The sequence below is a fragment of the Anolis carolinensis genome, chromosome 5, assembly GCF_035594765.1.
Source record: "Anolis carolinensis isolate JA03-04 chromosome 5, rAnoCar3.1.pri, whole genome shotgun sequence".
NCBI lineage: Eukaryota > Metazoa > Chordata > Lepidosauria > Squamata > Dactyloidae > Anolis > Anolis carolinensis.
Window position 1 is genome coordinate 75,794,539 of NC_085845.1, and position 17,597 is coordinate 75,812,135.

Consider the following 17,597-nt stretch of genomic DNA (forward strand, 5'->3'; position numbering starts at 1 on the left):
AGGCTAACCTGAGGCTAACATAACCAGCAGGAAATTTGGGTCACGGGTAGTTACATTTTTAAATCTTGCATTTTAAAGGCTGTTCAATCAGTATAATTGATTGATTTGTAACAACCCTAGGAACCCCTAAATCATTAGAAGTGGTGGCTAGTTAGTGACAAACTGCTAGAAGGTTTTGTTGAGACAAATTTCCTAATTTTCCGTGTTGTTTCCCTTCTCCCAAAAGGAATTGGCTTGTTCCTGTTTTCATTTGTGCTGCATCTCAGATTGTTTACATGAAACATTCCTTTTTTGACAAGACTGATTTTTCTTCTGCTTGAATGTATTTGAGGAAAAGGGCCATCACCCAAAGTTGGAGTACACTGCCAGCTGATATATGGAATATTAGATGGTACTAATGTCTTAAGTATAAAGTACCTCACAAACAGTCTGAATTTTTATGTGCAATTATAACATGGTCCTTCTATCCAAAAGGTGAGGCTGGCAAAGAGCAGCAATGTTTGTGTACATGCCCTCACACTGAATTAGTATTTATTTTCATATTTAATAGAATACCAGCTATTTGAAAGTTTAGTTAATCAACTTCTCCCTTCATTAGTTATTCCAAATATGACTATTGAAAAACTGTAATGTACTCATTGTAAAAAATATCTAAACAATAATACATGCAATAGAGCCAGCCTAATTTGGTATTTTGAGAATAAGACCAGGGTTCAATTGGCCATGGAAAACAACTGCATGACTTACTTTCAGGGCTCTTCCATGCAGCCATATAAACCAGAATATCATGGCAGAAAATGCTAAAATATCTGCTTTGAATTGGATTATCTGATTCTTCACTGCCATATATTCTAGTTCAACGCAGATTATGTGGGATTTTATTCATCTTGTGTGGAAGGGGCCTATGTCCAAGAAAAGTTGGAAACGATTTGAAAGCACACAACAAAAACAAATGTAATCAAGCAGACAAGAAACATGAAGCAGATAAAAAAAGATGGAAACACAAAAGCAATTAAAAATAATTATGTACAGCCACTTAAATAATTTTCCCAAAAAATCAATAACTGTTTGGTTCCATGGTATGGAATGACATTAAAGGGATGAAGAGGGAGAGGAACTTCACTTGGGAAGGGATTTGATAGCCTAAGGTGCAACTGTGAAGTTGTGCTCTCCCTTTCATGGCAAGACGTGTTTCTAGGGTATTTGGAAGATACAGGAGATGCTCTGGCTGGTGATGGTGTTATCAATGAGCAAGAAAATTCATACAAGTGAAGGCGATCCTTCAGATATTCTGACCTCAAACTATAAAACACGTCAAGGTCCAGCAGCAAACAAACTGGAAGCTACTGTATGTTTTTCAAATAGGTAATCATCACACGACTCTGTGAAAAACCTGAAGAAAGCATTATGTGCTACTTTTTCATTTCTGAATACCCTTCAAAGGCAGGCCTGTCAGGAGCATCTTGCATGTGTCATCCTGGAACAGGCTGTAGTCTTGATTTAAATCTATTGTTGTCCTTTTTGGAAAGCCTAGTTACAGAGATTTCCAGTAATTTTCCACTGGTCCAGAATTTCAAAGTTTCAAGAATACTGCAATGCTAAATATAACTAGAGTGGGACTGGACAACTACTATCTGTCTGTGGTCAGTTTTCTACACTTCTGACTCTATGAGGATTGCATGGATGCCAGAAATACCAAACAAATAAACAAGAAAGCCCAGAAAAGCAAACATCAATTTCTAGTTTTGGTGAAAAAAGCATATGACATACAATGCAGTGGGAAGGCGAGAACTGCAACCCACTGAAAAGATGAATTGCCTTTTATGAAAGGTTGACACCATTTTGCCACACAAAAGGCTGTCATGGGGATTTAGATTCATTGCAGGCCGTAAAAAATGTGGGGGTGCATGAAACCCCAGAGCCATACTACTCATTCCTGTCTTAGACCATTCACTAAGCCTTCTGTATGGAGAATAATTAAGTTCATACCTATGAAGCCATGTATATCTCTTTCCCAACCCAGTCCACAAAATGTATGGAATGAGAAGACTTCTTTCCTCCCAAAATAATAGTCTTCACGATGGACTTAATAGTCGCTGTGAGGTCTCTATAGATCCTGTTGTTCCCCATGAGTAGAGGGGGAAATCATAGTATCAGAGAGTTGGAAGGGACTGCACAAAACAACTAATACAGCCCATTGCCTTGCAAGAACATGCAACTAAATGCTCTCAGAGATGTCCATTCAACCTCTGTTTGGAAAACTTAAAGGAAAGTTCGCCACCATCTGAAGCGGTCTGTTCCTCTGCTAAAACAGCTGTTATAGTAGAGAGGTTCTTCTTACTATTTAGGTTGAATTTGCATGCAATTTCAAGCCATTGGTTTGGGTTATAGTCTCTGGAATTTAGCCGAAAACAAACTTATTCCATATTCTACATGACATATTTTCATATATTTAAAGATGGCTTCCAATTCACCTTTCAGTTTGCTCTAAAATCACCTCCTTAAATCATAGGGTTTAGTTTCCAAACTTTTGATGAGCTTGAACTATGTTGCCCCAAATTGTACAGAATGTGTCAGATGAGATCTGACCAAAGTAAACTAGAGTGGCACTACTATTTCTGTTTCAAAACCAAAGAATAAATTGTGCAAAAGTAATCCAAATGGGTGGCAAAATTCAAGTATTTTTGCCTGTGCATAAAATACACACAACCTTAACAATTATATAACCCTTTTATATCAGTTTGAATTTACTTTTGAACTGAAAGAACTGTTTGAGTTTCTTCAGTTAATAACATTTTATAATCTTGGAAATTATATTAGACATAAGGGTCTAAATGCCTTTAAAAACTGTTTTAGGCAGAGGATTTTTCAATCCAAGGATCTGGAACTTCGTTACAAGGCCCCAATGAATCCCCAGTCCTGTTCAATGCCAGCAAATAGATGCTGCTCTTAAAAGTGAATGCATTTAGAGTTCAAACCTGGGCTAGGTTCTACAGCTGTGACTAGCACTCTTTCCTCTCTTTTTTTCAACCAGAAGCCAAGAAGATTCAGGTGCAAGGACTAAGGTAGTGGTTGTAACACAATCTCTTTCCCCCCCATGGAATTTTTGGTAGGCCAGTAGAAAGTTCTTAAGCACACACTTTTTCTTTCTTGCTATAATTGCAAATATAAATCTTTATTTAAAACAAAGTAGTAAACTGGAAGCTGGAGCTCCTCATACTAATAAATTACATTCTCTCCCACGTATAACAACTATTATGTTCATTGACACTTGTCACAACTGTCACTTCCTACTGCAGGCTCCCAATGAGAAAAGTATTAATGTTGAAACAGCCCAAACAACTTGGGACAGAGAGTCAAATTCCCTTGCCCTCATCTCTAAGCTGCTTTAACAGAGGATGGAAGCAGCAGAGATAATTAAGGAATCCATTTTTTTTACCCTATCCTCTCTGTGTGTACCGTATATACTCAAGTATAAGCCGAATTTTTCAGCCCCTTTTAAAGGCTGAAAAAGCCCCTTCTGCTTATACTCGAGTGAGGGTCCTGGCCGGCTTATATTCAGGTCAGCTTATATTTGAGTATAAACAGTAATCAGAGTTGAACAATCTTATCTTAAATTACAGTTTTATGTACATAATCAAAAACATTTAACCTACTTATCTTAAATTACAGCTATGTAACTATTCAAAAACATTAAGTAATTTTATTGGTATCTATTTTTATTTTTATTTTTTATTTTGAAATTTACCAATAGCTCCCACCCTCGTCTTATACTCAAATCAATAAATTTTCCCAGTTTTTTGTGATAAAATTAGATGCCTTGGCTTATATTTTGGTCGGCTTATACTTGAGTATATATGGTATGTCCCTTCAAGTTGCCTATTGATATATTGTAGCTCCATTAATTTCATTGGGTTTTCTTAGACAAAGATTACTCAGGGATGGTTTTGCCAAGACAGTCTCGCAACCATTTACTAACTAAGACGGACCCTGCTTAGTTTCCAAGATCAGAAGCAATCTGGTGCCTTTAGGGTATTTAGGTAGAGCCATATTTCCTGGAGATTGTCATACTGGTTTCAGGAACTGCAATTGAAATAAACATAGGACAAAACATTGCGAAATCTAATTATTTCATTTTGTGTAGCCAAACTGGAATGTGATCAAGGATCAGATATTTTTGAAATAGCAGCCATTTTCAGTAATCTTTTTATCACATTCGGAAAAAGCCATATTTCCTGACAGGTCTGCATTTTTCCAAAAGTGATAAAAGAATGAGTGAAAAATACTTTAGCAGCTTTTATCCCCCAAACTATTATGAAATGCTGACAGCGTGGGAAGAGTTACCAAACGGGGAGTTGGTAATTAATGTAAGGGTTGTGATAGACAAGTGACCTTATAATGGAAGTAGTTTACAAACTGGATTGGGAAGTGACAGCCAGAAAGAAACAGAAGCTGTATAAGCATTTCAGTATATGCATTTTCAATCCCCTAAAAAATAATCCTTGAATTTTCTTGGTAAAATATTTTTCTCACACTGTTTCTTCTCTACTTTTAATTTTCAGAGTATTGGAGAGTCAGCATTACCAGATGTTCTGAAGCAGTTGCTACCTATCATCAAGTCTCATGATAACAGGACAGATGATGATTACACTCCTGAAGATCTCCTTGTGTTACTAGTTTATATTTATTCCATAGTTGGAGAAATTAAAACTGGAAAAGAATTAGATGAGGCCGAAGGACAAGTAAAGGAAGCCCTTGTCCAATCTCTTTGTGATGAGCCTGAACTATCAACCTTACTGCAGAAAATAACAGGTAAGTGTACATTTCCTGAATTCCTTGCAGCGAATATATACCATCTTTCATCAGGAGACATATTCTAACATCATTCTGATCACAAAATTCCATCAGGTTTAAATACTTAAAACATCGATCTATTATAGCAACCTTTTTCAACTGCTCAATCTAAAGTTGGCTTTGAAAGGTAAAAATTAATTTAAAGGGGATAGCTAGTAAAATAATTGTCTTGGGCACTTATAATCTGTCTTCTTTGGCACAGCAAAATAGAATATTGTCTGAAATGAAGATAGAGAATGTTAACAAAATAATGTGTGCTAACTGATTAGAAAGACAATAGCCTATAGTTCTGAGAGTCTGTTTTGTCATTCTTAAAATGACTCAAATGAAGCAAAGTGAAAAAGTCTACAGATCCTTAGCTCATGCTTTACTTGAAAAACCAGTACTACATCGTATCATATCAGAAGCAGAATAATGGGAGTTACATGTTGTAAAACTATAATGCCCTTCCTCATATCTTTGAATATGTTAAACAGCAAGTCCTATCATCCCAGCACATCTGGAAAAACCAGGAGAAACTCAGCACTTGTACAACTCAGTTTGATATTATTTGATATTATAAGAAACTTGGCGTCCGTTTTACTTGTTGGCTTTAAGCCAATATAATCTTACCTACAGGCTACTATTGTAACTTCAAGTCAAATTTTCATGCGTAGTTTTCATTTTTATTAAGCACCAGCTGGTGCATGGGTTATTTGATAAAGCCAGTTTTTTAATTGTACAAAATGCATAAGGTTGTGGATTAACTACAACTGACATAATGCCAGGTTAACCCCGAGAAACTCCATCAGTACTTAAAGTTCATGATTTGGGCAAGTTTGCTCTGGATGCATCATTTGTGGGGTTCAGTGTGCTCTCTGGCTGTAGGGTAAACTACAACTCCCATTATGGTGAGTCAATCCCCACAAATCCCTCCAGTAGGTTGAGTTAGTCATGGGGGTTCTGTGTGTCAAATTTGGTCTAGGTGTGCCAAGTTTGGTCCTATTCCATCTTTGGTGGAGTTCAGAGTGCTCACTGATTGTAGGTGAATTATAAATCCCAATACCTACAACTCCAAAATGTCCAGGCAAATTCCCCTCAAAAACCGCCAGTATTCAAATTTGAGCATATTGGGTATGCATGCCAAGTTTGGTCCAGATCTCCTGTATTTTTGTTGGTCATGGGGGTTCTGTGTGCCAAGTTAGTTCCAGGTCCATCATTGGTGGAGTTCAGAGTGCTCTTAGATTGCAGGAGAACTATACATCCCAGACTCTTCAACTCCTATAAATCATGGTGAATTCTCCCCTAATCTCTTTAGTATGTTCAGTTGCTGATCTATTCCTCTGTTTGTTGTGTGCCATAGAAAAGAATAGCAAAGGGTTATGGGAGAGGCAGTGGGCGGAGTCATGCAAATTCCATACCAATGGAGAGATTAAGAAACACTGGGATATCTGTGGTGGAGGAAAAACAGAAAATCTAGGATGAAATTTTCTCCATATGAAAGCCTTCATTTGGGTGGTGGGCAATATGGTGTTTGTGGAGGACATTGACAGGGCTCTTGGACATGTTCATAGCACTTTCTATAACCTGCAATGTCATTGGAGGGAGGGCCATTGGTGTCTCCTGAGTGGTGGGAGTTATAGCTGTTTGTGGAAGTGGGAGCCTGCCTGTGTAACAGCCACACACATACATACATTTTTACTCTTTTATTATGTGTATAGGTTTATTATTTATTAAGTTATATGATGCATGATGAAATAATGAATCCATTGGAATACTTGATGTACTGAATTCTTAAAATGTCCTTTTTAATGCTGTTATTTCATGCCAAGAGTCATAAAAGACCAATTAACATTTTGTATGAAAGCAGGTTTTAAAGTATGATACTGTAATTTAGAATCTAAATTCTGTGTTTGTATTGCTTGCTGCATGTTCCAATCAACCAAAATTTAGATGATTAGAGAGCACGTGACAAATAACTTAAATATGCCACTATTCAATTTTTCCATAGTATAAAAACTTGACTGTAAACTTTTAAATCCTCCCAGACATAGAATAGTACCGTATCCAATATAGCTGCTTGTGTGAGAGAAACAAAATAAACAACTGCTGTAAAACATAATACAGATGTTACTTAATAGCATAAACTCATGGCAGAAATACGTCTCGCATACATGAGAACAAAAGCAAAGCCATCCTGTATCACATTTCTGGCACATTTAACAAAAATGCTGTTTCCTCTATTGTGCCTGCACCAGAAACTTCAGAGAAAATGTGAACAATTGCTTTCCTCTTGTCATTCATTTCTATATGTCAGATGCTTATGGATACTAATTAGTTTAGTTAATAATCATAAACAGCTACATCAATTACAAACATCAATGGAAGTAATTAAAACTGATGGTATCTGCATCCACACACACTTCAGTAACATGATTTTTTTGGAATCTTTTAAAATGAAGAATGTCCTCATTGCAAGTTAGGGTATAAAGGTAGGTAGGTAGGTAAAGGTAAAGGTTTCCCCTGATGTTAAGTCTAGTCGTATCTGATTCTGGGGCTTGGTGCTCATCTACATTTATAAGCTGAAGATCCGGTGTTGTCCGTAGACGCCTTCAGGGTCAGTGGCTGGCATGATTGCATGGAGCGCTGTTACCTTCCCACCAGAGTGGTACCTATTGATCTACTCACATTCGCATGTTTTTGAACTGCTAGGTTGGCAGAAGATGGCTAACAGTGGAAACTCGCCCTGCTCCCCAGATTCGAACTGGCGACCTTTTGGTCAGCAAGTTCAGCAGCTCAGCAGTTTAACTCGCTGTGTCACTAGGGTCTCCAGGGTGCAAATGATTTTATTTAAAAGATCTATACATCCACTATAAATAGGATTTCAGTGCTGATTTCAGATAATAGTATGATATGGATGAAAGCAGAAGACAAAGGCAATCCCATATTGAATTTCCCTATTCCACTACATTCCACTAGTTCATCTTAGTCTTGACCTGATCTTATTATATACATTTCCCCACCCATGCAAGCAGCAGCCAGTAATGAGAACTGAGTTGGAGCTACGTGTACCATAATCAACTTGAGCGATAGATAAGTTGAACCAAATGTGTTCTTTGTGAATATTTAGTTCTGACCTCACATCTGTTTATGGGATGAGGGAATTAGCACTTTGGACACACTGTTGACAAATGCATTCTATCTTTCCATAGCTGAAAGCAGCTGGAAGTGTCTCAATTGGCAACACTGAAGAAGCAGTATGTTTCAAAATTCTGTACTACATCCTCAGTAATGCCGCACAAAGCACATTGGGATAAAATATTTACCTGAGGAAGGGATAATTTAATACAGGGAAACTGTGATTTTTATTTGAAGAGTCTTAAAAATGTAAAATCCTGATGGGTGTAGACTTTTTTTATTCCAGCCCAGCTGGAGACATATGTTTTAGTCAAATACTTGCATGTATCTCCTGTTGGAGTAAGAATTGTACATGTTGTTTCTGATATTCTAAAACTCTATGTGGTAGCTGAGACAATGCCCGTGCTGACCTTTTCAGAGAGATTGCAGTAATTCAAGAGCTGATTCATATATTTTGATGATGAAGAAACCGAATCTTACTTCATTGGTGACTTTTGGGATAATATACTCTATCACACTTGATAAAAGAGACTAATATAGGGAGCCCAGGAAAGGTTGAATAGCATGCACAGCTCTGTTCCTTGACAGAAGAGAAGTAGAACAGTTTGTAAGAAATTGGCAGGAAGCTTTTGCTGTTCTTCCTTCACTCCAACATTTTTTACCACCTCTTCCTTAAGGTAGAATGACTTTAGAAAGGTTCTGATCATATGTTGGAGACTGAAGAAAGGCTTGATTAGTTCTTCAAAGCAAATGAGTCAACAACATTTTTTTTTGGGGGGGGGGGGTACCGTTTTGTGCCATACGAATGAACTCCACGAAACGGAAACACGGAATAAACAAATGAGACAAATACTGGGCCCGTGACTTCTATTTACATGGATTAGATAATAAACAGACATTCTGCTTGGTGTGGACTGAGCCTCAAGCTAATAGTTCTCACCTGCTCATAGTTATCGTAAGGAACTGGCCTGGCGCCCTGTGATGAACTATGTGCTCAACACTACTTGTTCTGATCAAGCCAGATATCCCAACCTTTCCTAAGAAACTCCTGCCACCATGATTCACATTCACAAAGTTTTTATATAAGCATTTTTGTAAGGCTGTTCTTTTTAATTATTATTATCCTCTTTGCTTTAACATACATATAGTGACCATGTAACATGACTGATTATGATAAATAATAAATATAATTTTACTAAACATAATGCAGCACATATCTGTGGGGATGTAATCAAAGACACAGCCCCATGGATATCTGAAACCATGGATAAAGTGAACCCTATATTTTGGCTATACACCATACCACAGAATTGCACTGGGTGACCTAGAGAGGCCCACAAACTCTTGAGGGGGGAGGGTATTTTTTTAACTGTTGGTAAGTCAGATCATGGATATCAAATCCATGGATAAAGGGATTGGACTATAATGCAGATATTATTTCACTCACTACCATCAAACATGTGTGGTGGTAGCTTCTTTATATTAACACATCATTATTACCACAACCTTCGGTCAGTGCTTCTCTCCCTTCTGGCTTCTACAAAACTCTAAGCTAGGGTATCAAACTCATTTTCACCGGGCACCACATCAGCCTTATGATTGCTTTCAAAGTGTCATTTGTAATTGTAAAACTGCATAAGTTTAACTATGTTGCCCTGGGATTGAAAGCCTTGCAAGCCAAATAAAATGATGTGGCAGGCTGAATTCGACCCACGGGCCTTGCATTTGGCAAGTGCCCTAAAACATATCATTTCACTAACTATCACAGCTCAACAAATCATCATTAATAGCACACACACTGTATCTGTTTATGTGTATATGTATATGTGTCTATGCATTTTTAACTATACCCTTGCAATACATATATTAACATACAAATTATGTTACTGGATTGTAAGCCTAAGGCCAGGTAACTGTCAAACTAAGTTATTGTAAGCCACTCCAGTAAACTTTGTGATTGAAGACCAAGGTATAAATCTTCTATAAATAAACTAAGTAATATTACCCACCTACCCATAACTTCCCATAGCTCTAGAGAAAAGGAGAAATAGAAGAGACATGCTTGAATTATTTTCATCTGGCTGGTTTATTATAAGTTCTGACATAACCCTCTCCCACTTTTCCTTGTGTGTTAAATTTAGTCTCAAAACAAGAAGTGTCACGCCACATATTGTGTACTATGCCCTGGCAGGTCTTTTTGCCTACTAATAAATCAACATGCTAATGGGAAACCATAACTGCTGAATGATTCTTCATTTGAGTGTAAATAACTGAATAGCATAGAGTTGGAATTTTGTGGGGCTCTGAAGCAAAGATAATATGAGGTTGAGGGAAATCTCCCAGAACTGTCTTCTGGCTATCCAAGTTCAATAAAAATTCTGTAAAACAATGCCTGGCAATTCAGAGAACATCTACAAAAGGACATCTATCTTTCACATTCCCCAGCACAGCTAGAAAAAAGGCAACTTTCCAACAAAATCAATATCCAGAGGTTCTGTTTAAACTAGGAGTGGGGAAAATATAGCCTACTAGCCACTTGTACTCCCGCAAAGCCATTTTATAGCCCCCAAGGTATGCTTGAAAGCTGTGCTGCCAATAAATTGCTAGATTTCAACAGCCATGGGAGAGTGGAATAAAATCAAGCATTCTGCTTGTTTTGAATGACTTCTAGCAGTGTGCTGCCCAATGTCAAGAGGAAACAGGGAGAACCTCATTTAAAGCAGGAAAATGTGAAACTTGGGTGAAAAATCACTAAAACATTGAGATTCCTTCATGCACACACACACACACACACACACACACACACACACACATATACATTCACTGCCCAAAGGGAGTTTTGTGACTACTGGGGAGAGAAGAATTAGCCTATGGAACTGCCATTGTTGTCTACCCTTGGGTTAGAGAGTAAAATGTAACACAATAGAATGTGTCTTTGAAGTTCTAGAGTATAGCTTTCCAAATGGTGTGTCATGACACATTAGTGTGTTGGCTGGCGTGTGTAAGTGCGTTGCGCAAATATAACCAGTTTATGTTAAATAAGCAAGAAATCTTATGTGTATTAAAATATCAATGAGATATTAATACACTTTAATATTCAAGTGTCTGTATGTTTAACCTTTGATAAGCTAGTTACCAGTTTCAAGAGGTCCGTGATTCTCCGTCCCCCAAACTCATTATTAAAACACGCAGCTATTGCTATGACATGTTGTGTCAAACTTTCAAGTTGGTTGATCCACTACTTTTTGAGTTCTGCTTGCACGAACATATGCAGACTGTATTTTTATATATAAAGATTGTTGATACCATATGGTTTTTGTTGACCCTACTTTTCCACTTACAGAACTAATTTACCGTTTTTCTTTGAAATATGGTAAATATTCAAAAACATTTAACCTACTGATACCTCAATTAATGTAATTTTATTGATATCTATTTTTATTTTGAAATTTACCAGTAGCTGCTGCATTTCCCACCCTCAGCTTATACTTGAGTCAATAAGTTTTCCCAGTTTTTTTGTGGTAAAGTTAGGTTCCTTGGCTTATATTTGGGTCAGCTTATACTCTAATATATACGGTGTGTTCACTATGACAAAATACAGCAAAATGGGCATTGCCCGCACTTTAAAATTAATAATATAGAAAACAAGATGATTTGAGTAGTGTAGTTAACTTATTTTCAAGTGATATATTCTGCAGTGTAATGTCAAAGGAGATATTTTTCTTTCTTTGGATAAATACATGGATTATTACAGATTAGATTTCAGTTTGTTATTTAAAATGAAATATAATTTCCCTTAAAGCTCAATTTTTTAAAAAAAAATGCTATTGTGTGTTGTATATTTATTCTGTCTTCAGCACCTGGTCTGAACTGGCTTTAAATTTGATGGTTTTTATGAAGATGTTTATAATATGAAGTTATCTCTCTTTCCTTGAACATGAGACATATGCCTTCACATTTATAGGCCCCTGAATTCCTGCCAATTTCACAAGCCAGCAAACTGGAGCAGAAAACTGATGTGTTGCAATATTCATTAACTATTTATGTTTCTTGAAGTATGGCAGCACAATTGCATTTGGAGGTCATCTGAACAGCACATTTAAGTAAACTTTATAATTGGCAAATAAGCTGCTCTTAAAATTAATCCACGTTCTTTCAGAGAAGCTTGTACAAACATCTGATGGTTAATCCTACCCCAACCACTCCACACACATACACCGCTCCATACAAATGGCTTCTTTGGAAAGAATCCATAGTTTGGCAGAAAGCAATGCACACATATTTAAAACATGAGTATTCTCTTCTACTGATTCCTTTTGCCAGACTGGGTGTGTGCTCTCCAAAAACAGGAAGACATAAGAATAATTGTGGGTAAAGATTTTGAGTTGACCGGTGCTCCTACATGCATGAAATGCAATGTTGTTTAGTTGTTCTTTCCCATTTTGTACTACATTTTTGTCGACTTTAATAGTAAGTTTCTCTGGCTCTTTCAGTACCTTCTGCTGAGAATGTTAAAGCAGTCAGTTACTCATTAAAGTGAGCTTCTTCACTGTTGGTTGTCTTCTGGTTTGCTGTAAGATGTTTGAAGAGCAAATGATCAGAAACAAATGAATATGCACACTGAAGGCCAAACGATCATTATCTAAAACTATCAAATACTGATTGTTCCAAGTTTTTTCCTGGCCAAAAATCCACAACTTCTAAATTCTATGACATCACATGAATTTTACACACAACCCTCCTCAAACCTGTGTGTAGCTATGAGCCAGATTTTTCCTGGAAGCAGTGCAATGCTTTCTGCAGTTACACTGGGCATGGTTTAGATCTGGTTTGATGTGTTCCAGATTTTTTTTCAGAACTAGATATAATACAGGTTTCCATGAATTGTACATTTTTTTCTTGAGAGCAGATGTGCAGAGCCTTAAAAACCAAAAGGATTTTACTTTTACTGTACGATATGTAGAGCACATAAGTGTCTTATTTGATTGAACAGCACATTTACTGCCTTGTGATTGAACAATCGTTTTTAAAAATAGGTGAACGTCATTGATTCTTTGGTTTTTCAGTAATGCCATATTCTGCAGGGAATCAATTATTTATGAAGGACAGAAACCTGATTTGGGTGGTAATTACATACAAATTCCACGTGAAGCTGGGAACAAACATGTGAACCAAGTTCAATATGAGCGTGTTGATATTTTACCATCTTGCAGTCCCACAGTGCCAGTTAACAAATGAGAAAAATCAGCCAGACTTTCTTGCTTAAAATGCATTTACTCATGTCCAACTGTCACAGTTATCTGGAACACTTAGCTTTAGCTCAATCAGAAATATCTCCAAAACCAAGTGAGCTTTTCTTAGCATACTCTGTGCAATAATTGAAGAGAATGTTCAACAGTGCAAAACACAGCAGTCGGATTGATTACAGAAACATCTAGGATGAGCATATTACAACTATATTAAAGCGACTCCATTGCCTACCATTTAGTTTCCAGGCAAAGTACAAATTGTTGGCTATAATCTATTAAAACCTACATAGTTTGGATCCAGGTTACCTACAGGATCACCTTCTCCCACATAATCCACCCCTTAGACATTTAGGTTCTCTGGGGGACCCTTACTCCAACCAGCCAAAACCAAAATGGCTACTGTCACTATTATGAGTCAGACGCCAGCCAATATAAATAACTCAGTTTATTGCAAAAAAACAACACAAAAGAGCCTAAGAAGCAACCAAAAAAAGGGCTCAAAACACTTTCTCTTCAGTGTGAAGTAACAATGTCCAAAAAGAACTCGAAAAACCCAAGCTCAGGATATAATCTGGATTATCCTGGGAAATAATCCAGATTAAAACAAACTTAGTTGAAAAGGCTGGGAACTCACTCCACCTGCTGGTTGGAGCTAAACAAACACAGGAAAGCTACCAGGAATTACCCACAGTGACCAACGGCCACACAATGCCCCAATAATAATAATAATAATAATAATAATAATAATAATAATAATAATAATAATAATAATAATAATAAACTTTATTTATACCCCGCCACCATCTCTCCGTGGGGACTCGGGGCAGCTTACATGGGGCAGAGGCCCAAACAACATAGGACAAAACATGGGCAACATAATACAAATCACACTATAAAAAGATAAAACTGTAATGCAATATATCAATTAAAACAAAAATACAGGATAAAAAATTGCATTTAAAACACATAAATGGTAAAATCGTAATAAATACGGGATAGATTATTAAAAACCCTCTGGGGCTGATTAATTAATGACTGTATCTCCAAAGGCCTGTCGAAACATCCAAGTCTTCAGTTGTTTCCTGAAGGAAGGTAGAGAGGGAACCAACCTAATCTCCCTGGGGAGGGAGTTCCAGAGTCGGGGGGCCATGGCCGAGAAGGCCCTCTCTCTCGTCCCCACCAAACGCAGTTGTGAGGAGGGTGGAAGTGTGAGAAGGGCCTCCCCGGAAGATCTCAGCGATCGGGTGGGTTCATAGGGGATGACGCGGTCACGAAGATAGGCAGGTCCCGAACTGATTAAAGCTTTATAGGTAATAATCTGCACCTTAAATTGGGCCCAGAATCAGCAGCCAGTGGAGCTGCTTGAACAGGGGAGTTGAGCGCTACCTATAAGCAGCTCCAGTTAGAGATAATAATTCATAAAGACTCTTGCAGATGCAGTTATCAATGTAGTTAAAGCTAAAGGAGAAATCACAGCCGCCACATCCGGTCCGCATCGTTAGGAAGAAGTCACAGGCATCGAGTTCCAGTCCAAGTCGTCAGGGAGAAGTCACGGTCATCGAGTTCCAGTCCAAGTCATCAGGGAGAAGTCACAGTCACCGAATTCCAGTCCAAGGTCAACACAAAGAGCCAAAGCGACGGAGGCAAGCCGGCAGCTAATGCATAAAAGCAACACAGCACAATCCAGCGCACACCCACACAATGCCAGCCCCCGTTGCCACTAAAAACCCAGGTTAACACTTACGTTCCAAAGCAGTCTTCCAAACATGTCTTCTGAAACAGAGATCCCGAAAGCGCGCAACAAACACCTTACCGATTGCGAGGCCACATTAGCAACAAACTTACTTTTATTTACAAGTCTTCCTCAGAACTTGAGCCAGCTAACGCCCCATCCACAGCTGAATCTTGGTGCTGCAAATCCTCATCAGAGCTGGAGCCACCCAACGCCCCATCTCCAGCTGCTGCCCCTCTACGATCTCTCCAGCCAGTCCACCTTCTATCCAAACCCATAACTCCCCATGATCCATCTGTATCTTCTCTGTGTCATCCCTCAAATGTACCACTGCTTGTGGGTTCCTCAAGAATCTCCCGGATCTCCTGAACCTTAGTCCACTCCATCACTTCACTCCCAGAGTCTGACATCCCATCCTCCTGACTCCCAGCCCCATAATCCCCTTCAAAGCCCTCAAAGGTATCATCATCAGTGGGCTCCATAAGTATTTCCCGGATTCTCTTCCTTTGTTGCTCCTCATCAGAGTCTTGCTCACGAGCAGTTTTCCTGTCTCTTCTAATACAACTAGTAGGATCTCTACTCAAAGACTCCATCACAACAGTCACCCACAGGGCCTTATCATCAGCTGCCCAAGACTGTGGAATGGCTTGTTGGAAGAGATTCGACAGCTAAATGAGCTGTCATGCTAAAATTAAAACCAGAGACAATATTGAAATATGGTATATTTTCTCCTCACTTTAGTTACTACATAAGTTTAACACTCACCATACCTTATTGAGGAAACCATACATATTACCAGTTTTTTAATACGTTTTGTTGATTAGCCCATCAGTCGTATCAAAACATTTAACAAACACATTTAACACACACACACATAGAGCATACAATCCACATTACAATCAAAGTTAAAATAGGCAAGCTGTTAAGAAGGTCAAGATCATTACAATACATATCAATGCAGAGAAATACATATTGCCAGTTGATAACTGCATCTGCAAGAGTCTTTATGAATTATTATCTGGATACTTTTGAAATGATATTTTAATGTACTGATTTACTTATTCTCTTATAGTTTTGGATGCTATACCCTCTTACTTCAGTGGGGAACTATTCTTTTGTCTCTTCCATATGCATCAAAATGATTTGGACCAGGCGGATACTAAATCCTTACATGATGTGACAAGAATTTGAAATTTGTCAAAATTGCTAATGAACATTCCAGTTGTTAAATTTACTGAGTGTTATTATAGAAATATCCATGGTTTCTTGAAAAAATGAGATTACAATGAATTCAAAGTATATTTGAGCATAGCTGATCCTAAGAAGCCTTTTCTGTGCTGTACTGACAACTTCTGGCATGATCTCAAGGAAAAGATCAAATTATGTTTATAGTCTACTACCATAGTTCATGCTTATTTTTTAGTAATTAGGTAATTATCAGTGTACTTAAGTAATTATCTCTGTATTGTCAAGATAAAGTATCTTATTTTAATGCTTGCTAGGTAATTTATATCAACTAAACCCAATGAATGAAAGGAAGTTTGCGTAGTAGTACCTACAGTCCTTAAAAAAAATTTCACACCATGTTTTATGCAAAACTGACTGAAATAGCACTTTTAAAAAAGTGCCAATTTACTTATTGGATCCTAATGTGCATAAAAATGTTTGAGATGTCATCCTGAGATTAAAAATCATATTAGTTAAAGTCTCATAAGGGACTTTTAAAATGACTAAATTATTGGAACCTCTGAGTGTTTTTTATCTTGAAATGACGAGGAGACAATAAAAAATGAAGCAAGAGATAATGCTGACCCTTGGGGTCAGAAGGCATTTATCCAGCTGCGAGTACATTGCAAAGGACGTGTGCTTTAAAAACTGAGCAGAAAAGAAACCAACTCCTTTGAATAGTGTTGAAATAAAGTTTTTCAGGTACTATGTGCTGTCAAAACAATGAATGGTCTGAGAGCAAATCTTACTAGAAGCCAACATAGTTAAGCTGAGCCTATCATAACTAGGACACAACATGACATTACATGACATGACTCACTAGAAAAGGTGATACTGTGGATCAGGGGTCCTCAAACTTTTTAAGTGGAGGGCCGGTTCACGGTCCCTCAGACTGTTGGGGGGCTGGACTATGATGTCCAACATTAGGATTGTTGTTCTTGTGTGCCTTCAAGTTGTTTCAGACTTAGGTCAACCCTAACTCTAAAATTTAGGACAGGCGCCAGGTAAATGACCTTGGAGGGCTGCATCCAGCCCACGGGCATTAGCCATAGTGTGGATAAAGTAGAAAACAGTAGAAAAGAGGAAAACAACATTACAAATGGATTGAGTCAATAAAGGAACCTGGAGCTCTAGTTTGCAAGATCTGAATAGGGTTGTTGATGACCAGGACTTTCTGGAGGTCTCACATTCATAAAGTTGTCATAAGTTGAAGCTATTATGGTGTCATATAACTACTAAATATGTAACCACTCCATCTCACTAACTTTTGGTGAAGGGACATTGGTTTTTATTTCTCATTCTTTGTTTATAACCTTGCACTCTGATCTTTGGTTTTGGAATGGGCAAAAAACAAAACTGCTAACTAGGAATACAATTAAATCCATAAAGGGATGCCTGCCTGTCCTCTGTCTAAAGAA

At 37.8% G+C, this 17,597-nt stretch overlaps 1 protein-coding gene across 1 annotated transcript in view; it reads left to right on the forward strand.

Annotated features, from left to right (window-relative positions):
* The window catches only part of scfd2 (sec1 family domain containing 2), a 202,281-nt gene that overhangs the window by 67,687 nt on the left and 116,997 nt on the right, over positions 1–17,597 (forward strand). Inside the window, exon 5 of the mRNA XM_062981594.1 lies at positions 4,563–4,812. Within this exon, the coding sequence (XP_062837664.1) occupies positions 4,563–4,812 (250 nt within the window). The remainder of the gene's footprint in view (positions 1–4,562; positions 4,813–17,597) is intronic.